Raw genomic sequence first — 22,649 nt, forward strand, 5'->3', positions numbered from 1 at the left:
TCCAAAACTCCAACATATTCTCCATTACTGCACAACAAGTAACGCTGTTATTCCCTTTTATTTTTATAATCAAATCTTGTAATTTCACTTTTAATCCTATTGGCTTCCTGACTAAGATTAATAAAATAAACATTGATTGCTTCAAGCCAATAGTCTCCGTGGGATCGACCCTTACTCACGTAAGGTATTACTTGGACGACCCAGTGCACTTGCTGGTTAGTTGAACGGAGTTGTGAATTCAACAAGAGACACAATAGTTTTTGTGTACATACTAAAGAGCCAATATTGTTGATCACAATTTCGTCCACCAAGTTTTTGGCGCCGTTGCCGGGGATTATTGAGTTTGAACAATTGAAGGCTTATTTTATTTCTTAGATTAGGAATAATTTATTTTTGTTGTTACAGAGTCATTAAATTTTGATAGGATAGTTTCTTTTCAAAAATTTCTTTTCAAAAATATTATTTTTCTTAATTAATTGTTAATTTTTCGTGAGTCTAGTGTCTTATTCTAAATTTGGTGTTAATTGCATATTTTATATTTTCTCTAAAAATTTTCGTGTTAGTATTCTTGGTTCTTCCTTGATCTTCAAGTTGTTCTTGATAATTGGTTATACCCTTTGGAACCTTTTTCAAAAAAATAATTTTTCTTGAATTGAATCTTGTGCCAAACTTTAAGTTTGGTGTTTTCTTGTTAATCTTTCATAATTTTCGAAAATTTTATTAAAGTTTTCTAAAAATTTTTAAGTTTGGTGTTCTTTCTTTTGTTCTTGGTGTTCTTGTAAATCTTCAAGGTGTTCTTGAGTTTTTCTTGTGTCTTGATCTTAAGATTTTTAAGTTTGGTGTTCCTTGGTGTTTTCCCTCCAAAAATTTTCGAAAAATAAGGAGCATTGGATCTAAAAATTTCAAATCTTATGTCTTTTGTGTGTTTTTCTCTTTCATCATAAAATTCAAAATTCAAAAAAAAAAAATTTTCTAACTAATTTTGAACTACAATTTTTCGAAAATCTTTCATAAAAATTCAATTTTCAATTTCAAAATATTTCCACTTTCTTTTATTTATTTCGTTTTTATTTTATTTTATAAAAATTAATTTTTATAAAATAAATAACATCAACATATATACCCTTTCTTTTAGTCCAACATGGAAGCACCTATGAATGAACAGTCCAAGAGGACTTTGGGGTCATATGCCAACCCCTCTACTGCTTCATATGGGAGTAGTATCTGTATACTCTCCATTGGAGTTAGTAGCTTTGAGTTGAATCCTCAACTCATTATCATGGTGCAGCAAAACTGCCAGTATTCTGGTCTTCCACATGAAGAACCTACAGAGTTTCTGGCACAATTTTTGCAAATTGCTGACACAGTACATGATAAAGAAGTGGATCAGGATGTCTACAGATTATTACTGTTTCCATTTGCTGTAAAAGATCAAGCTAAGAGGTGGTTAAATAACCAGCCTAAGAACAGCATAAAAACATGGAAACAGCTGTCAGAAAAATTCCTGAATCACTATTTCCCTCCCAAACGGATGACACAGCTAAGGCTAAACATCCAAGGCTTCAAACAAGGAGATAATGAATCCCTTTATGATGCTTGGGAGAGATACAGAGAGATGCTAAGAAAATGCCCCTCTGAAATGTTTTCAGAATGGGTGCAATTAGACATCTTCTACTATGGGCTTACAGAAAAAGCTCAGATTTCTCTAGACCACTCAGCTGGTGGATCTATACATATGAGAAAAACAATTGAAGAAGCTCAAGAGCTTATTGATACAGTTGCCAGAAATCAGCATCTGTACCTAAGCAGTGAATCCTCTATGAAAGAAGAAGCTAAAACAGTAACTGCAGAACTCAGTCCAGTGGATCAGGCTAATGAATTCAATCAGCAATTAGATTTTCTAACTCAGCAACTAGCCGAATTCAAGGAAATATTACAGGAAATAAGAATGGCTAACAGGAACATGGAAGTGCAATTAAAGCAGACAGAAAAGCAACTGTCAAAACAAATAACAGAAGAATGCCAAGCAGTTCAATTAAGAAGTGGGAAAACATTAAATACCTCACTTCAAAGCAGCAGGAAACCAAGAAATGAACAAGAGGATACTCAAAATCCCTCTGAGGACAAGCAGAGCCCAGAGAGGAACAAAGCTGGCGCTGAACGCCCAGACCATGCTCATTCCTGGCGTTCAACGCCAGAAACAAGCATGAATCCGGCGTTGAACGCCCAAAGGGAGCATGGTTCTGGCGTTCAAACGCCAGTAACAAACAAGGAAGTGGCGTCTAACGCCACTCCAGCTCCCACCACTGGCATTCAAATGCCAGTGGGGAATCAGTCACATACAAGTGCTGACCTTTCTAAAAAGGCTTCCCAACCCACTCCTGTAGGTGATAAACCTGCAGCAACTAAGGTTGAGGAATACAAAGCCAAAATGCCTTATCCTCAAAAACTCCGCCAAGCGGAACAGGATAAGCAATTTGCCCGCTTTGCAGACTATCTCAGGACTCTTGAAATAAAGATTCCGTTTGCAGAAGCACTTGAGCAAATACCTTCTTATGCTAAGTTCATGAAAGAAATCTTAAGTCATAAGAAGGATTGGAGGGAAACTAAAAAAGTTTACCTCACTGAAGAATGCAATGCAGTCATTCTGAAAAGCTTACCTGAGAAGCTTAAAGATCCTGGGAGCTTTATGATACCATGCACATTAGAGGGTAATTGTACCAAGCAAGCTTTATGTGATCTTGGGGCAAGTATCAACTTAATACCTGCATCTACTATCAGAAAGCTTGGTTTAACTGAAGAAATTAAACCAACCAGGATATGTCTTCAACTTGCTGATGGCTCCATTAAGTACCCATCAGGCGTGATTGAAGACATGATTGTCAAGGTTGGGCCATTCGCCTTTCCTACTGACTTTGTGGTGCTGGAAATGGAGGAGCACAAGAGTTCAACTCTCATTCTAGGAAGACCTTTCCTAGCAACTGGCCGAACCCTCATTGATGTCCAAAAAGGGGAAGTAACTTTGAGAGTCAATGAGGAGGAGTTCAAGTTGAATGTTGTCAAAGCATTGCAACATCCAGACACCCCAAATGACTGCATGAGTGTTGATATTATTGACTCTCTAGTAAGAGAGGTCAATATGGCTGAGAGTCCCGAATCAGAGCTAGAGGACATCTTTAAAGACGTCCAGCCTGATCTGGAGGAATCAGAGAGAATAGTGGAACCTCTGAAAATCCCTCAGGAAGAGGAGAAACCTCCTAAACCCGAGCTCAAACCATTACCACCTTCCCTAAAATATGCATTTCTGGGAGAAGGTGAAACCTTTCCTGTAATTATAAGCTCTACCTTAGAGCCACAGGAAGAGAAAGCACTAATTCAAGTGCTAAGGACGCACAAGACAGCTCTTGGGTGGTCCATTAGTGATCTTAAGGGCATTAGCCCAGCCAGATGCATGCACAAAATCTTGCTGGAGGATGACGCCAAGCCAGTGGTTCAACCACAAAGGCGGCTGAATCCAGCTATGAAAGAAGTGGTGCAGAAAGAGGTCACTAAATTACTAGAGGCTGGGATTATTTATCCTATTTCTGACAGCCCCTGGGTGAGCCCTGTCCAAGTTGTCCCTAAGAAAGGTGGCATGACAGTGATTCATAATGAAAAAAATGAACTGGTTCCTACAAGAACAGTTACAGGGTGGCGTATGTGCATTGATTATAGAAGGCTCAATACAGCCACCAGAAAGGATCATTTTCCTTTACCATTCATAGACCAGATGCTAGAAAGACTAGCAGGTCATGAATACTACTGCTTCCTGGATGGATATTCAGGTTATAATCAAATTGCAGTAGATCCCCAGGATCAGGAGAAAACGGCATTCACCTGCCCATCCGGAGTATTTGCATACAGAAGGATGCCATTTGGCCTGTGCAATGCACCTGCAACTTTTCAGAGGTGCATGCTCTCAATTTTCTCTGATATGGTGGAAAAATTCCTGGAAGTCTTCATGGATGACTTTTCAGTATTTGGAGACTCATTCAGCTCCTGCCTTAACCATTTAGCACTTGTTCTGAAAAGATGCCAAGAGACTAACCTGGTTTTAAACTGGGAAAAATGTCACTTTATGGTGACTGAAGGAATTGTCCTTGGGCACAAAATTTCGAACAAGGGGATAGAGGTGGATCAAGCTAAGGTAGAAGTAATTGAAAAATTACTACCACCTGCTAATGTTAAGGCAATCAGAAGCTTTCTGGGGCATGCAGGATTCTATAGGAGGTTTATAAAGGATTTTTCTAAAATCGCCAAACCTCTGAGCAACCTGCTAGCTGCTGACACGCCATTTATCTTTGATAAAGAGTGCCTGCAGGCATTTGAGACTCTGAAAGCTAAATTGGTTACAGCACCAATCATCTCTGCACCAGACTGGACATTACCATTTGAACTGATGTGTGATGCCAGTGACCATGCCATTGGTGCAGTGTTGGGACAAAGGCATGACAAGCTTCTGCACGTCATTTATTATGCCAGCCGTGTTCTAAATGATGCGCAGAAGAATTACACAACCACAGAAAAAGAGCTACTTGCAGTGGTTTACGCCATTGACAAATTCAGATCTTATTTAGTAGGATCAAAAGTGATTGTGTACACTGATCATGCTGCTCTTAAATATCTACTCACAAAGCAGGATTCAAAACCCAGACTCATCAGATGGGTGTTGCTTCTGCAAGAGTTTGATATAGAAATAAGAGACAGAAAAGGGACAGAGAATCAAGTGGCAGATCACCTGTCCCGAATAGAACCAGTGGAAGGGGCGTCTCTCCCTCTCACTGAGATCTCTGAAACTTTTCTGGATGAGCAACTCTTTGCCATCCAGGAAGTGCCATGGTTTGCAGACATTGCAAACTACAAGGCAGTGAGATTCATACCCAAAGAGTACAGCAGGGTGCAATCAAAAAAATTAATCACCGATGCAAAGTACTATCTTTGGGATGAACCATATCTCTTCAAGAGATGTGCAGACGGAGTAATCCGAAGATGTGTGCCTAAAGAAGAAGCGCAAAAGATTTTATGGCATTGCCATGGATCACAGTATGGAGGGCATTTTGGAAGTGAACGGACAGCCACAAGAGTCCTCCAAAGTGGCTTCTACTGGCCTACTCTCTATAAAAATTCCCGAGCATTTGTGCTTAATTGTGACAGTTGCCAAAGATCCGGCAACCTACCTCACAGTTATGCCATGCCTCAACAAGGGATCTTGGAGATTGAATTGTTTGATGTATGGGGCATTGACTTCATGGGACCTTTCCCACCATCATACTCAAACACCTATATTCTGGTGGCAGTGGATTATGTATCCAAGTGGGTAGAAGCTATTGCAACACCCACTAATGACACTAAAACAGTGTTAAAGTTCCTCCAGAAACATATCTTCAGCAGATTTGGTATCCCTAGAGTATTAATTAGTGATGGGGGCACTCATTTCTGCAATAAACAGCTTTATGCTGCTCTGGTTCGTTATGGAGTTAACCACAGGGTAGCTACTCCATATCATCCACAAACTAATGGGCAAGCTGAAGTCTCAAATAGAGAACTCAAAAGAATCCTGGAACGGACTGTAATTAACCGTAGAAGGGATTGGGCAAGAAGCTTGGATGATGCTCTATGGGCATATAGAACAGCATTCAAGACCCCTATAGGGACCTCTCCATACCAACTTGTGTAGGAGTAGTAGTAATTAGCATATCTTTTTTGACTTTATTTCCAATTAAAGCTATAATTTATTTTTCTCATCATCATCAGGCATAAATAAAGTAGTAGAATTTTTTTTTAGAATAAAGAAGTAATCTATATTTTCGAGTTCTTAGTAATAAAGACTATAATTAATTATGTGTGGTGGCAATACTTTTTGTTCTCTGAATGAATGCTTGAACAGTGCATAAATTGTACCTTGAATTTGATGAATATTGGCTCCTGAAAGGATGAGGAACACGAAAAATATTATTGATGATCTGAAAAATCATGAAATTGATTCTTGAAGCAAGAAAAAGCAGTTCAAAAAAAAAAAAAAGCCATGAGCACTAGCCAAGAGTAAAAAAAAAAAGGGATCCAAGGCTTTGAGCATCAATGGATAGGAGGGCCCAAGGAAATAAAATCCAGGCCTAAGCGGCTACACCAAGCTGTCCCTAACCATATGCTTGTGGCATGCAGGTCCAAGTTACAAGCTTGAGACTGAGTGGTTAAAGTCGTGATCCAAAGCAAAAGAGTGTGCTTAAGAGCTCTGGACACCACTAACTGGGGACTTTAGCAAAGCTAAGTCACAATCTGAAAAGGTTCACCCAGTTATGTGTCTGTGGCATTTATGTATCTGGTGGTAATACTGGAAAACAAAGTGCTTAGGGCCACAGCCAAGACTCATAAAATAACTGTGTTCAAGAATCAACATACTACACTAGGAGAGTCAATAATACTATCTGAATTCTGAGTTCCTAAGGATGCCAATTATTCTGAAAATTTAAAGATACAGGGGGATGCCAAAACTGTTCAGAAACAAAAAGCTACAAGCCCCGCTCATCTAATAAGAATATGAGCTTCATTTAAAACTCTAAAATATTATTACTTCTTAATTTCTGCTAAAGCCTATTTTATTTATCTAGTTGCTTGAGGACAAGCAACAGTTTAAGTTTGGTGTTGTGATGAGCGGATATTTTATACGCTTTTTGGGGATAATTTCATGTAGATTTTAGTATGTTTTAATTAGTTTTTAATAGAATTTTATTAGTTTTTAAGCAAAAATCATATTTCTGGACTTTACTATGAGTGTGTGTATTTTTCTGTAATTTCAGGTATTTTCTGGCTGAAATTGAGGGAGCTGAGCAAAAATCTGACTTAGGCTGAAAAAGGACTGCTGATGCTGTTGGATCCTGACCTCCCTGCACTCGAAATGGATTTTCTGGAGCTACAGGAGTCCAATTGGCGCGCTCTCAACGGCGTTGGAAAGTAGACATCCAGGGCTTTCCAGCAATATATAATAGTCCATACTTTGCGCAAGGATAGACGACGTAACTTGGCGTTGAACGCCAAGTTCATGCTGCTGTCTGGAGTTAAACGCCAGAAAAACGTCATGATCCGGAGTTGAACGCCCAAAACACGTCATAACCTGGAGTTTAACGCCAAGAAAGGCCTCTACTCGTGGATAGCTTTAATCTCAGCCCCAGCACACACCAAGTGGGCCCCAGAAGTGGATTTCTGCACCAATTATCTTAGTTTATTCATTTTCTGTAAACCTAGGTTACTAGTTTACTATTTAAACAACTTTTACAGACATTTCTTGTACCTCATGACATTTTCAGATCTGAATTACATACTTTTGACGGCATGAGTCTCTAAACTCCATTGTTGGGGGTGAGGAGCTCTGCAGCGTCTCGATGATTTAATACAATTCCTTTGTCTTCCATTCAAATACGCTTGTTCCTATCTAAGATGTTTATTCGCGCTTAATTGTGAAGAAGGTGATGATCCGTGACACTCATCACCTTCCTCAATCCATGAACGTGTGCCTGACAACCACCTCCGTTCTACATCAGATTGAATGAATATCTCTTAGATTCCCCAACAGAATCTTCGTGGTATAAGCTAGATAGATGGCGGCATTCATGAGGATCCGGAAAGTCTAAACCTTGTCTGTGGTATTCTGAGTAGGATTCTGGGATTGAATGACTGTGACGTGCTTCAAACTCCTGAGGGCTGAGCGTTAGTGACAGACGCAAAAGAATCAATGGATTCTATTCCAACCTGATTGAGAACCGACAGATGATTAGCCGTGCTGTGACAGAGCATAGGAACGTTTTCACTGAGAGGATGGGAAGTAGCCATTGACAACGGTGACACCCTACATAGAGCTTGCCATGGAAGGAGCCTTGCGTATATTGAAGGATTTCAAGGAAGAGTTGAAGTCAAAGGACAAAGCATCTCCAAAACTCCAACATATTCTCCATTACTGCACAACAAGTAACGCTGTTATTCCCTTTTATTTTTATAATCAAATCTTGTAATTTCACTTTTAATCCTATTGGCTTCCTGACTAAGATTAATAAAATAAACATTGATTGCTTCAAGCCAATAGTCTCCGTGGGATCGACCCTTACTCACGTAAGGTATTACTTGGACGACCCAGTGCACTTGCTGGTTAGTTGAACGGAGTTGTGAATTCAACAAGAGACACAATAATTTTTGTGTACATACTAAAGAGCCAATATTGTTGATCACAATTTCGTCCACCAGAAACCCATGCAGTCGCTGTCGTATTTCTTTTACGATCCCGTGCTCCTATAGTCGTTGCTGTTCATGACCCCATGACTGGTGCCACCGCTACTGTTCACGACCCCATCATCTTCTTTTTTGTTGTTGTTGCGTGATCAGTGAGGGCAGCACCGTTGCTGCTATACCGATTACGTTACCATTTACGGTGTTGAATGCAACTCAATAGGATTGAAGATGGAGTCATCAATTGGTGATGAAGATTCTAATTATCCATCGTTCGACATCAGTGATCATTTTAATCAATTAAATGGCAACATTGAGAAATTGAGCATTGATGAGGATCAACGTAATGACAAGGTATACAGTGAAAGTTTTATACAGAATTAGATGTTTATTTTTCATACAAATGGGATGTTTGTTCATAATTGAAATGTATTATTCTTTTATATTTTATAAAAATTTGTTGTATATGCATTTTACTTTTTGGAGTTACATTGGTTATTGTAACTTGAGAGTTGAAACAATTCCAATGGAAGAGAAAAAGTAATAATAATTTTTTTGTTTAAAAAAATCCTCATACATGTTAAAAAAACAAAATTTTTTATTTAGATGTAGTATTTTGGAGTTTAAAAACTAATAAATTTATTTAGGATATTTCTTGTTCAATGATTTAATGCAATTAGATGTCTCTTGTTGTGTGTTTATGTGAATTTTTATGTCGTTGACTGGATGTTTATTTTTGTTTTGTGCCTGATATTGGCTTCATGGTACGATATCTCAAATGATTTGTTTGTTTGTGCTTGATTAAAGGTCATGGAAGATACAGACATTACTAAACTAGAAAATGATGAGATTGACTGAGTCGAGGTGCAAACTGTAATTTATTGTTGTTTTAACAATAACAAGATTTTAGAATCCAATATTACTCATATGGGCATTGAGCGATGTTTGTTGTGAATTAATATACAGTTATCGGATCACAATGGCCTTCATAAGGAGAAAATACCAAGAGTTGGATTGCGGTTTGATTCTTTGTAACTGAAAAATTTTATGCGACCTATGCAAAGATAGTCAATTTTATAAGTAAGATTAGGACCACAATATTTGATAGGATAACAAAAGAATTTAAGAAACCAATTAACCAATCAATTCATTGTAATCGGGAGGGTTTTCGCAAGTCTCGTGTGAGAGCAGTAACACAAAAGAACACGATTGCAGCCATGAGATGTAGAGCAAGGATGTAAGTGAAGTTTGATAGGGAAAAAGAAAACTGGATGTTGTTGAAGGTAGAATTGAGGCATTTGCATTCATGTTCTACCAAAATGGAGGTGCACTACCACAAGTATAAAGAGCTGACCATGCATGTTAAGTTCGTGATTGAGAAAAATAATGAGGCTGGCATACAACCTAATAAGACATACCTAGCACTGGCTAACGAGGTTGGTGGGTTGTCAAACATGGGTTTCTCAGAAAAGGATGTGAGAATTACATTACAATCAAACTCCGGTCTACTAATGTCAATGTAGATATTGAATTACTTCATGTGAATGAAAGAGATCAATCCAAACTTCTTGTAAGCAATAAATGTTGACGATGATTACAAGTTCAGAAGTGCACTCTGGGTAGACGCAAGGTGCAGAGCGTATTATGGAGACGTGATGTCTTTTGATACTACATATAAGACAAAAAAGTAATATGTATTTACGTTCGAATCGTGAAAGCCTTTTTTGTTTTGTAATAGTCGGATGTTCTTACATGTGGTTGTTGTTCGTGTAGGCATGGATTACCGTTCACATTCTTTATCGGTGTCAATCACCATGGAAAGTCTACTCTTCTTGGTTGTGCTCTACTAGGAAATAGGAAAATTCCTAGTTTTAAGTGGGTGTTCACGCAATGGCTGAAATGCATGGGAACTGTGCCATAGGGAATCATCACGGACCAGTGCAAAGCCATGTTTGGTGCTATTAGGAAGGTCCTACCCCATACTTACCACCAATGGTGCATCTGGCACATATTAAAGAAGATACCACAAAAGCTCAGAGGTTATACTTGGTTCAGAGAGTTGAATGCTAAATTGAGAGACATAATATAGAATTCTTGTTTGGTGGAGTCAGTCGAGGATGATTGGCCTGAATTCATAGATAAGTACATCCTAGATTACAAGACATGGCTATCAAGTTCGTTACTTTAAAATTATATCATATTGCTTACTTTGTAATGAGCTTGTATGTTTTTCTGAAAATATGTTTTGTTTACGGTTTTTTGCTAGATATGTAAATGTGGTCTTTTGATTCAGTCTAACTAGTGCTATGGATGGTTTGTTTTATGTAGACCCTTACAACGACCGACGAATGTGGGTTTCAATCTTTTTCAATGGTGAATTTTGGGCTGGTATGAAAAATACCCAAAGGAGTAAGAGTATGCACGCATTTTTCGGGTGATTCTTGCATAGTAAAACTAGCTTGGTTCAGTTCGTCCATGAGTAAGATAATGTGCTTGGGAACAAGGAGCAGAAGGAACTGAAGGATGATGCTACAGACTCTAACGAAGTTATCCCTTGTGCATCTAGCTCTGCCATTGAAAGACAATTTCAACATGGGTACACCAGCGATATGTTTAGGAAGGTCCAAACGGAGTTCGGTAAAAATGGTGATTGCACCATCCGTGCCTTTGCAAAAGAGGGTGACTCGGTTTATGTGAAGGTGGAAGAGGAAAAACTAGTTAATGAGAAAACTCGGTACGTTACCTACGGCGTTCATTTTGACCGTTTGACTGAGGAGGTTCAGTGTGAGTGTAACATGTTCGAGAGTTCAGGCATACTGTATTGTCACTGCCTTGCTGTGTTTTCGTCTTACAAAATAAATAGAATACCTACTTTCTATGTTCTCCCTCGTTGGAGTAAGAACATAAAGCGCAAGCACACCTACATTAAGAGTAGTCATAACGTGAGTCATTTGGATGAGAGTCATAACTTATTCAGAGGGTTATGTGCAAACTTCTTTAACGTCGCTCAGGAATTCATGACTTGTGATGAGGAAGTAGCCATGTTGCATGTTGTTCTAGACGATGCAAGGACCAAGCTAACTGGTTACCGTGCAAAGATGCAGTCTAAAAGTGTTGCCGATACCCACGATAGCATGGCCACATAGAGTCAGTGCATGGTTTGGCACAGAGGACATTCAAGGCCCATCAAGGGTCACCATGAAGGGTCAGCCAAAAACTAAGAGGCTTAGAGTTGACATGGACAGGTCAATCAAAAAATCTGTGCGGAGGAGGAAGAGGAATTCAGCCTTAGTATGTGTTTGCATTAATTAAATTTGGACCTTTTATTGAGATATTTTTGTAGATTTAGTGACTTCTTTTTTTTGTGTGTGGAGATTTTTTAGGACAATTGTTTAGAAGCCTTTGGAAATAGAAAGTTAGATGCATCTGTTGGACAGAATGAATCGCAAGGATTTGGCGGGTTTATGTCTTTGTTAAACTCTTTTGGGAATAGCTAGTCTGTGATGAATATAGAATAGTTTAACAGAATTTGGCCCACCTATTTTCTCTTGGCTTCTTTGACTTTGTCAAAGTATCTAGTATTGTCACCGAAGTTCGCACCCAACGCCACATACATTGGAACTGCCCCGTCCTTGAAGAAATTGAGATTTTATGGTTGTGTGACTGTTTCCTGTTAAATCAACAACAGTCAATATGCTAACATGTATTGTAAGATTGAAATTATGTTATAGTTTGAATACCAATATTCCTGAACACACGCAGTAAAAATCATGTTTCAATCTCGATGATGCCGATTCGTTGAATGTGTAGTGTAATACTCTTACTATCAGAATGTCACACTTCTGGCTGCGTCACTCTGATAACAAGAAGTACTACGACTACTTTATATACTTAATACTAAAATAGGAGCCTTTGACTCGATATCGTATCGCTGACTTTATGAAAAACCAGAAATAAATACTTTATCTTAAAAAAAAACAAATAGGCATAGGTTCATATACAAGACTTCTTACATAATAGCTTATAACCGAATATACATATAAAACATACAACTCCTATCCCTCTTACAAAATTGTAATAACAAAGACGAGGGAAGAAAAATTATCTAATTAATACAACATCATATAAACCAAAATGCAGTATAACTCTTCATAATACTCCTTCATCCGATTCCTGAAAAGATAAAGCTGTAGAGGGTGAGAACCTAACCACACGGTCTCACCACGAAGTTTCAGAATTGTCATAAGAAGATATTTAATAAGAAAACTGTTTTCAAGCTCAGTGATTATCATCACCTTATGAATCTTTTAAAAACCAATAGCTAATCGTTTAAAACCTTTTCAAAGAAACAATGTTTAATCTTTCAAAAATCCAAAACCTTTCTTTCCTTATAAGAAAATCTTAATCAGAAACCAATCATGCAATCGATCAACACAATCATCAATTCAACACCAAAGCTCATTCTCAAAAGTAGCACACCAGGACAAACACAGACAAAACAGACAAGGAAAGCACAGGTTTAGGTAGCAATTACAGCAAATAGTTCAAGTAGCAGTTAAGAACAGTTTAACAATTAGGCAAGCCAAACAAGTTCAAACCCAAGCAAAGAATACAAATGCATATGATGCATGCCTATCCTATGGCTAATGAGCTCATCTGTCGGTTATCCAGCCAACCCGACAAGTCTGAAAACCTTAGACTGTCCGTCGACGTGCATCCCCAAGAGTCTATGCATAGCTTTTTTTTTTCTCAAATAATCAATATTGCTCAATGGGGGTTAACATTCCCAAGAATTTATAAGTGCCCGATCACCCTTACATCATGGGGTCAACAGAGTATCGAGTTTCAACCTGGAGCAAATGGTGGCAAGCCACTACGTCTACCCAGGGAAACTCGTTTCTCAGATAATTCAAATTCATAAGCCATATGAATAATTCATTCATCATTCATCAATATCTAAGCCATTCTCAATATCATCATCATTCGTCAATCCATATCCCATTTCCAAATTCATTCAAAAATCATATTTCAAAGTCAATCCTCATCATCCTTCTTTCCATTCCATTAATCAACAATCCCAATCCAAAACATAATTCTTTCTATTCTAAATAAATCAATCTTAAAACATATAATGTTTAAAAACAAAATCTTTTCAAATAATTACATCAGGCAAAACTTCCAATTTTATAAAAATTTTGGCAGCATCTCCTCTAAAATTCGAACTCTGCCACCCTTTTCGGGTCCCAACCAAACCAAAGCAAATGCCTGTTAATCATTTGAATCACTTCCAATTACCATTATCACAACAACAACACTTAACCCAAGGAAAATACAAAATCAAGAATTTAATCAACCAATCCTATAAATCACAATTTAAACCAACTTCAATCAATAGCATCAATCAATAATTAAGAATCCTCGGTCTTCTCAAACAGTTTCAAACCAAACCATTCCTCAAACCCTTTTTGAATCATTTCCAAAATAGCAAATCATTCTCAATAAACACATTGCTTTCAAATATCAAGTCCTTTCCAAATTTGTTTTAAAATCAAATCGTTTTCAAAATTAAACTAAATGCCAATATTAAATCTCTTCCAATAACTCTAGAAAAACCACTTTAACAACACCAGTCAACTAATCAGAATATTCAACTTTCTCAATCGATTAATCAATCAATCAAACTAATGATCTCATTCATCCAAAACAACTCAAATCAATTCATAAGACTTACAAAATCACAAAAATATATTTTACGCATTAATATCAATTTATAACAACTCTGGAAAGTAAAACAAATTTAAGAAAAGTGCCCCTACCTCAAAGTCAAAACTCGCAAAACCAAAATGCGTCAAAAACCCCTTTTCCTCGGCCAGCGACAGCAACAGCCGTAACCTCAGCTTTATCCACTATCCGTAGCAGTAACCGCAACCCTAAGAGCGATACGCAACAACCGAAACTCGAACCTACATTACCAACATCTCAGAATCTTTATCAAATTCATAATAGTGCAGACATACACTAGCGGTGAAGGTTTTAAAAAAGATATACTTACTTAACAAAGGAGAAACATGGGGACGAAGCAATGGCAACAGCTTCGAACTGTCCCCACAACGGCTCCGGTGATGGCGAAAAACCTCAACGGCAGCTGCAATAACATCGCAATGATAACAATATCCCTAGAAATTGAAAGGATGGAAACCAAAAGCAAGAATACTCTTTATCAAGGGCAGCGGCGGTAATTAGGAACTCCGACAATGTCTGCGACAGCTCAGGAGTGGCTCTGTCAGTTCAGCAGTAGTGGTAACTGTATAACCTAATGCAAACAACCTCAGTAACAACTCGCGGTAGAATCAACTTAATAGAAAAGAAGATCTGAGGCAAGATTAGAGCTTACCAAACAGACCTAGGCCTCAGTTGTAAGAGCCACAATTAATCGAACCGGTTAACTAAGTGGTTATATTGCCCAATTTTGATTCCAATAAGTTAGAGTGAGAATTGGAGGTTTTAAACAATATTTTTGGAATCAATGGGTCTTTCTGAGTCAGAAAATATGTTTTCTGCGAAAAATCATAAAAGACCGCGAACCAACAGTTGAATCTGTTTAAGTCTGCCCGGTGTTTCTCGAGAGAAAGTGGAAACAGTCAAAAATCTTAGAAAAATACTAAAAATGGAAAATCAGGTGTTAACTTTAAAGGTTTGGCCCAAAGTTAGGCCAAACGGGCTAAAAAATGCTAACGGGATGAACCGGACCCAAGTTGGGCCCAAGTTCAACATATATAAAGGTTCATTTAATGAACCCTAGCCTCATAAACGCACACACACTTCAGAAATTGAGAAAGGGAGGAGAGGAGGAAGAAAATCCTATTCACCTCAATCTTCCCAAGCTCATATCTTGAGCTATAAAGCTCCGATTTGCGTGCTGTCAGTGGCTACGCGTTCCTTGTGAAAAGCTCTACAAAACCCATCCAAGAAAATCTAAAGGTAAGCACGAAATCCTCCCAGTTCTTCTCTTCAAAATTTAGGGTACTTAGGATTTTTGAGTAAGTGAGTTTTTGTGATTCTTGATGTTTAGGTTCACTCTAATCCTTGCTTAGCTTTGGATTTTGCCATCCAAATCTATTGAAAAAGGTAAGAGGCTTTGATCTCTTGTGAACTTTTGATTTATGTTGAGCCCTAGGTTGATTTTATGGTGATATATATATAGCTTGATTATTGTGAGTTATGCGCATTTTCTTTTATATGAGCCTGCTTAGCTCAGAGGTTAGAGCATCGCATTTGTAATGCGATGGTCATCGGTTCGATTCCGATAGCCGGCTTTTCTCTTTTTGTTGTTGTTTTATTTTTTAAAAATGGATAATGTCTTTTTTTTAGGAATCCAAAATTGGTGAAGTTTGATCTCTGTAGAACAACTCAAGAAACAAACCTCCTTTTTTCTCTATAAATAGAATAAGGTTCAGATATTGATAGAATTCATACAATTCTTCTTTGTACTGGAGCTACATTGGTGATTGGATTCTGGTTGAAAGCTAATTTGGTTCATATTGGGAATCGGCCAAGGTATGGTTTCGGTTTCCTCTATGTAGTATATAATATTCATAGACACTTAGACTAGTGACCCATAAGTTAGGATTGGATTTTGAAAGGTTGATGGGTTGTTGGATGTAATTGTATGATGATGCTTGATAATATGATGATTTTTGAGTTTGATATTGATGATTAAAAGTGATATGATAAGGATGATTGATTTGTGAAGTTGAGGAGTGACTTATGTTGATAAATGTGATATTGGTGTTGAGTGATGGGTAATGTAGTTGAAAAATTGTTAAGAAAGTTGATATATGAAATATATTGATGTTGATGTTATGGATAAGGAAAAGTGAAGGAAAAATGTGGTAAGTTTGGTGTAATATGACATAGAGGGTTGATTGTGATGAAAGGTGAAGTTGGGATTGGATTGGTTTGGTTTTGGTTGTGTTTTAAAGAGCAATTGTGGAAATTGTGATTTTGGGTAAAAGTTGAATTTTGGTGAACTTTGACTGATCATAACTTTTGCCTTGGTTTTCAAAATTAGTTGAAATATGTTTAGAACTAAAGATCCTTGAAAGTCCTTTAAATCGATATAAAGTTTGTGAAATTTGGAATTTTGTAGAGGAAGTTATGATCATTCAAAGTGGGTGTTGAAAATTTAAAATTCTGCAAAGTTACAGAATTCTAAGTTTTCTGGTATGTGCGCACGCACACTCTACGTAAATAGTGACATGTGCACACGCACAGACCTGTGCGTCCGCACACGCAGAGGCAGGCAATCTGCTTGCAGCGTTGGCACAGCTTGTGCGTGTGCATACCAATAGGAAATTGCAATCTGTGCGTACGCACATACCTGTGCACACGCACACATTGGTGAGGTCAATCTATTGGGGGCGCTGGCACAGGTTGTGCGAATGAACAGACCCTTTTATGTTTTGACACCTGTGTGTACGCACACCCCTGTGCGTATGCACACTTTTAAAAAATTTTCTAGGTGTGCACACGCACACTCCTGTGCGAATGCACACGCCCTGTTTCTCAAATTTTTCCTTGTTTTCAACTATTTCACCTTCCCGACAAGGTTGTAAGCTTCCATAACACTTTTTTAAAAACTTTTGGGCATATTTTTGGATACTCAAACATGGGAAATGGTTTAAGGGTTTTAGACGCTATTATTTGGAAAAGTTAGCAAACGGAGTACTAAGTTTCTATTGTAATGTGGAAGGCTTTAGGATGTGTGATGAATGGTTGATGAATGAGATGAGAATTAAGGAACTGTTGAGTTCGGAACTATAATGTGAATGAACAGTGGTAGAAAAGAGTCGAGGACTCTGAATGAAGTGATGGATCCATCTTGTACTACAAATGTTTTGAAAACCAATGTACCACTTTTTCATTGAGACTATGAGATGCTACGCGCCCGGCAGGGGCCAAGGTTGGATCCTGCCTGTCGAGGTAGCAGCGGCGGCGGAAGGACGGTGGTTCATCCCGCTTGCACTTAGATGTGAGGTCGGAGGCAATAGATCCCGCTCACATCCCTTCGGATCATCATAGCGTACAGGCGCAAAATCCTGGATAGTGATCCAAGCACTATATCTCGGGGGTTCCCACACCATGAATCCGAAGGGCAACATCTTCATGTTTATTTTCTATCTGTTTGTAAGAGGTCGGGTTGGCAGTTGAACCGACAATGTGATATCACATCCAGTAGGACATGCATTCATCATGTGTATTTTCTATCTGTTTGTATGCTTTCCCGACTTGAGATTGTTTGCCTATTTGAATAACATGTCTAATTGCTATTTGTAATAATTGCTATATATATACTTCTACTTGTATTTTACTTGTATTGTATATATACTTTTGCTTTCTACTGGGATTGAGGAGGTTCGGAAGGCGGTGGCGATGGGATCGCATAGAGGATCGGTCGGTGAAGTCTATGGGACAGCGGTGTTTGATTAGAGTAGAAATTTCCCTAAGATAGATTACCCTGTTATGGTACTACGGGTTAAGTGGTGTTATGGAATTACATATTATGCTATTTTGGTTTAGATTTCTTTAAGCTTGAATTCTTGTGATGGATATGGAGTCTAGAATTGCCTTTGGCGTCCCGGGGTCTTATATCCTACATCACTGGAAACTGTTACCATACTGAGAACCTCTGGTTCTCATACTATATTTCTGTTGTATTTTTTAGATGCAGGTCGTAACCCACCTCGGTGAGTTGTCTGGTTGGTGACAGAAGTTAAGAATCCGGATACTTCTTTTGAGTCTTTGATGTATTTTGAATATGTGTCTCACTTTTGTATTTTGATTCACCTAGAGGCTTGTGTTTGAGAGAACAAAAACTTGTATAAGCTGTTTTTACTGTGTAGTTTCATATATGGTATGTATATGGCTAGCCGGCTTAAACTCTACGAGTCATGGCTAGCGTCTTATAATATTATACTATTATACTATGATGTTTTTTTGTTTTATATATGTTCTTATGCGTTAAGTCAGTAGCTTCATTAGTACGTTTTGCGCTTTTAAAATCCTATTTTTGAGCTATATTCTTCATCGGGCTTCTAGATATTATTAATTCCTTCTATATAATATATGTAAAATCTTAGAACTGTCGTAACCTTTGCTTTACGACGTGAGGTAAGGCTTAGGCTAATTAGGTTGTTACATTTAGTGGTATCAGAGCGGTTCGTCCTCGTGAGCCTGAGGGATGGACCAATTGTGCTTCATTGCATACTCTGTGTGTCTTTTCTTTGAATGCTATTAGGTTATCTGTTTGATATATGCATAGCATGCTTGTTTGTGAGTGCCTATTTGGGATAATTGAAGCACTAGACTTTTGATATTGAGACTAATCACCTTGATATCGATTGTTTGGTGTAGACAGGAATCCTACATGGCCACTCGCGGATGAGGTCGAGCACGTTCACGTGAGAGTAAGAACGAGCAACCGGCGGACAATCATGCCGAATTCATGGCAGCGATGGCAAATCTGGCCAACACTATGGAGGCAAATGTTGCTACGACTCTGCAAGTTGTGCAGAGGCTAGGTAAATTGGCCGGGAACGGCAACGAAAATGGGAAAGACAACGGAAATGTGAACGGTGAAGGGAATGCTCATGCTAACGCTGAAGGAAACGGAGACAACATGGGAGGTATTCAGATGACTTTGGTAACCTTCCTCAAGGTTCATCTGCCAACATTCCGAGGATTAACCAATCCTACTGAAGCAGACCACTGGTTCCAGGCCATGGAGCATGCTTTACAGACACAGCATGTTCTATACAATCAGTATGTGGAGTTTTCCGCTTATCAGCTTGCGGGAGAGGCCCAGCCCTAGTGGGAAGCAGAGTGTCACTTGCTACAGCTACAGAATGCTGATGTTCCGTGGGAAGTGTTCCGAACGGCCTTTTACAAGAAGTACTTCCCTGAGTCTGCAAGGGAAGCGAAGGAGATGGAGTTAATGCAGCTGAAGCAAGGTTCCATGTCTGTAGCAGAGTACACCAACATGTTCGAAGAGCTTTGTAGGTTTTCTCGGGTGTGTCAGGGTGACCCGGAGACTTTCAAGAGCTGGAGGTGTATTAAGTACCAGAGGGGTTTGAAGGACAGCATTATAACTGTTGTGGCTCCTATGGAGATTCGTGTCTTCTCTGACTTGGTGAACAAAGCAAGGGTAGTAGAAGAATATGCCAAGACAGTGGCTGCGTCCAAAGACACTCATGGAGGAGGTAGTAGCAAAGGACGTGGCAAGTATTACCATCTGAGGGGTCAAAGCTTTAAGAGAGGAGGATATGCGCATCAAGGTCAAGGAGATTTCAGGAAGAACACTCATGATCAGTTCCAGCGTGGCAAGGGAAGGGGAAGTCAGAGTGGGTGCTTCAACTGTGGCTTTCCTGGTCATATTGCGAGGGATTGCACTCATGGGAAGAACCCAAATGCGGGTTAGAGTCAGCACCAGGGGCGCGTTTTTGCTGTGAATGCCAATGATGCTTCCAAGGTGGATCCGTTGATGAGAGGTATTTGTTTATTTGGTGATAAAAATTTAATTGCATTATATGATACTAGAGCATCGCATTCGTTTATCTCGTTTGCTAAAGTTGAGGAATTAGGCTTGAAAGTGTCAAAGTTACCTTTTGATCTACATGTACATACCCCGCATCAGACAGTTATGACTAGATCAGGTTGTAGACAAGTAGGTTTCAAGCTTGAGGGTAGAGATTTTGTACACAATTTGATCTGTTTACCTATGGTTAGGTTGGAGATGATTTTGGGGTTTGATTGGTTGTCAAAAGATCGAGTTTTGTTCGATTGCTTTGAACGGACAATTCGATTTATACCGAAAGGAGAGAGTGGAGCAGTGATAACCGCGGGATATTACCTGAACTCTGTTGTGCTACACTGTTGTGGGGAAGAGTTTCAGGGTTACATCTTGTTAACTACTAATGCTTCGAGTGATACCCAAGGCTTAGATCAGATCCCGATAGTTAGGAATTTTCTGGAGGTATTTTTGGAAGATATTCTTGAGTTCCCTCCTCAAAGAGAGATTGAATTTGCGATTGAATTAGTGCCGGAGGCCGGACCAGTGTCGGTTGCACCGTATAGGATGGCTCCGAAAGAGCTGACTGAGTTGAAGGTTCAGTTGGAGGAGCTTCTGAACAAGAGGTTCATTCAACCGAGTGTGTTGCCGTAGGGGGCGCCAGTTTTATTGGTGAAGAAGAAGGATGGCGGAATGTGACTGTGTGTGGATTACCGTTAGTTGAATAAAGTGACTGTGAAGAATAAATACTCGCTGCCATAGATAGATGACTTGATGGATCAACTGCAAGGAGCTGGAGTGTTTTCCAAGATTGATTTGAGATCCGATTACCATCAGATAAGGGTGAAGGAGGATGACATTCCTAAGACCGTGTTTAAAACACGTTATGGACACTGCGAGTTTGCGGTGATGTCCTTTGGGTTAACAAACGCACTTGCTGTCTTCATGAATTATATGAACAGTCTTTCGTCCCTTTCTGGACAAGTTCGTGGTGGTTTTCATAGACGACATCTTAGTTTACTCCAAGACGGCGAAGGAACATAAGGAGCACTTGAGGATTGTATTGCAAATCCTGAAAGAGCGAAAGTTGTATGCTAAGTTGTCGAAGTGCGAGTTCTGGAAGGAGGAAGTAAAGTTCCTAGGTCACGTGGTGAGCAAAGCAGGAATAGCGGTGGATCCTTCTAAGGTATAAGCGATGATGGAATGGGAAAGACCGACGACGGTTACGAAAGTTAGGAGCTTCTTGGGATTAGCCGGATATTACCAGAGATTTATCAAAGGATTTTCCCTGATTGCGCTACCAATGATGAAGTTGACAAGAAAAGAAGTGCCTTTTGTTTGGACGTCAGAATGTGAAGAGATTTTCAAACTTTGAAGCAGAGGTTAACTTCAGCATCTGTTTTGATCTTGCCAGAGCTGCATGAACCGTTTGAAGTGTACTGCGACACTTCCTTGAAGGGTTTGGGTTGCGTGTTGATGCAACACTGGAACGTGGTGGCTTACGCATCGCGTCAGCTGAGACTGCCTGAGGTGAATTATCCAACTCATGACTAGGAATTAGCAGCGATTGTGTTTACCTTGAAGGTTTAGAGACACCATTTGCACGGAGTGAGGTTTAACGTCTTTTCTGATCATAAGAGTCTCAAGTACATCTTTGATCAGAAAGAGCTAAATATGCGTCAGAGGAGGTGGATGGAATCGCTTAAGGATTATGATTTTGAATTGAGCTATCATCCTGGAAGGGCGAATGTGGTAGCAAGTGCATTAAGTCGAAAATCCTTAACAATAGCCTGGATGAGAATCAAGGAAGAGGAGCTGATGGAGAAGTTTGTGGATCTTAAGCTGGATATGGATGAAGTTGCTGGAAGAGCTTGCCTGAATCAGTTACAGATCTCAAGTGACTTTAAATCTGAACTCCTGAAGGCTCATCAGAACGATGACGTGTTACCGAAAGTATTGCCAGCTATCGAACAAGGGAAGCAATGGGGGGTATCATGGGATCAAGACGGATTGTGGAGATTCAAGGGTAGAGTCATTGTGCCGGATGTGGGGACGTTGCGACAAGATATATTGAGAGAAGCGCACAAGAACGGATTTTCTATCCACCCTGGAAGTACTAAGATGTACGATGATCTGAAGACTATATTCTGGTGGCCTGGTATAAAGAAGGATGTGGCAGAACATGTCTCAAAGTGCCTAACATGTCAGAAGGTGAAGATAGAACATCAGAAACTATCGGGGATGCTACAACCACTTGAGATTCCTCAGTGGAAGTCGGAAGGAATTTCAATGGATTTTGTGACCGGTTTACCGAGGACTAGGTCGGGATTTGATGCAATTTGGGTGATAGTGGATCGCTTAACCAAATCTGCTCATTTTCTACCTATTCAAGTAAATTGTTCTATGGAAGAGTTAACAAGGTTATATATAAAGGAGATAGTAAGGTTGCATGGCGTGCCAACGAGCATAGTATCGGACCGTGATCCCCAATTCACTTCAAGATTTTGGGAAACTTTCGAAAGAGCTTTCGGTATGAAGCTATGTCTTAGTACGGCGAATCATCCACAAACAGATGGACAATCAGAAAGGACTATTCAAACGTTGGAAGATATGCTGAGAGCGTGTGTTTTGGATTAACCTTGAAGTTGGGACCGTTACATGCCATTGGTGGAGTTTGCGTACAACAACAGCTTTTATGCGAGCATTGGGATGGCTCCGTATGAGACTTTGTATGGACGGAAGTGTCAGTCTCCACTTTGTGGTTTGAATCTGGTGAAGCAAGTGTATTGGGTCCAGATGTGGTAGCAGAGACTACGGAGAAGATTAA

At 39.3% G+C, this 22,649-nt stretch overlaps 2 protein-coding genes and 1 non-coding gene across 3 annotated transcripts; all 3 read left to right on the forward strand.

The window, feature by feature from the left end:
• Positions 1–8,487: 8,487 nt before the first annotated feature.
• On the forward strand, positions 8,488–11,402 carry LOC130956809 (protein FAR1-RELATED SEQUENCE 5-like). Its single transcript, XM_057883784.1, has 5 exons — positions 8,488–8,610; positions 9,223–9,275; positions 9,365–9,493; positions 10,550–10,644; positions 10,741–11,402. Exons 1-5 carry the CDS (start codon positions 8,488–8,490, stop codon positions 11,400–11,402), a joined length of 1,062 nt encoding a protein of 353 aa, XP_057739767.1.
• A 4,097-nt stretch (positions 11,403–15,499) lies between these two features.
• TRNAT-UGU (transfer RNA threonine (anticodon UGU)) lies at positions 15,500–15,572 on the forward strand. Its single transcript has one exon. It is a non-coding gene; the product is annotated as a tRNA-Thr (tRNA).
• A 3,668-nt stretch (positions 15,573–19,240) lies between these two features.
• LOC130956810 (uncharacterized) lies at positions 19,241–20,476 on the forward strand. The gene is made up of 2 exons (XM_057883785.1): positions 19,241–19,727; positions 19,884–20,476. The coding sequence occupies exons 1-2, from the start codon at positions 19,241–19,243 to the stop codon at positions 20,474–20,476; spliced, it is 1,080 nt and encodes a 359-aa protein (XP_057739768.1).
• The last annotated feature ends 2,173 nt before the right edge of the window (positions 20,477–22,649 follow it).

Source organism: Arachis stenosperma, chromosome 10, assembly GCF_014773155.1.
Source record: "Arachis stenosperma cultivar V10309 chromosome 10, arast.V10309.gnm1.PFL2, whole genome shotgun sequence".
Classification (NCBI taxonomy): Eukaryota; Viridiplantae; Streptophyta; class Magnoliopsida; order Fabales; family Fabaceae; genus Arachis; species Arachis stenosperma.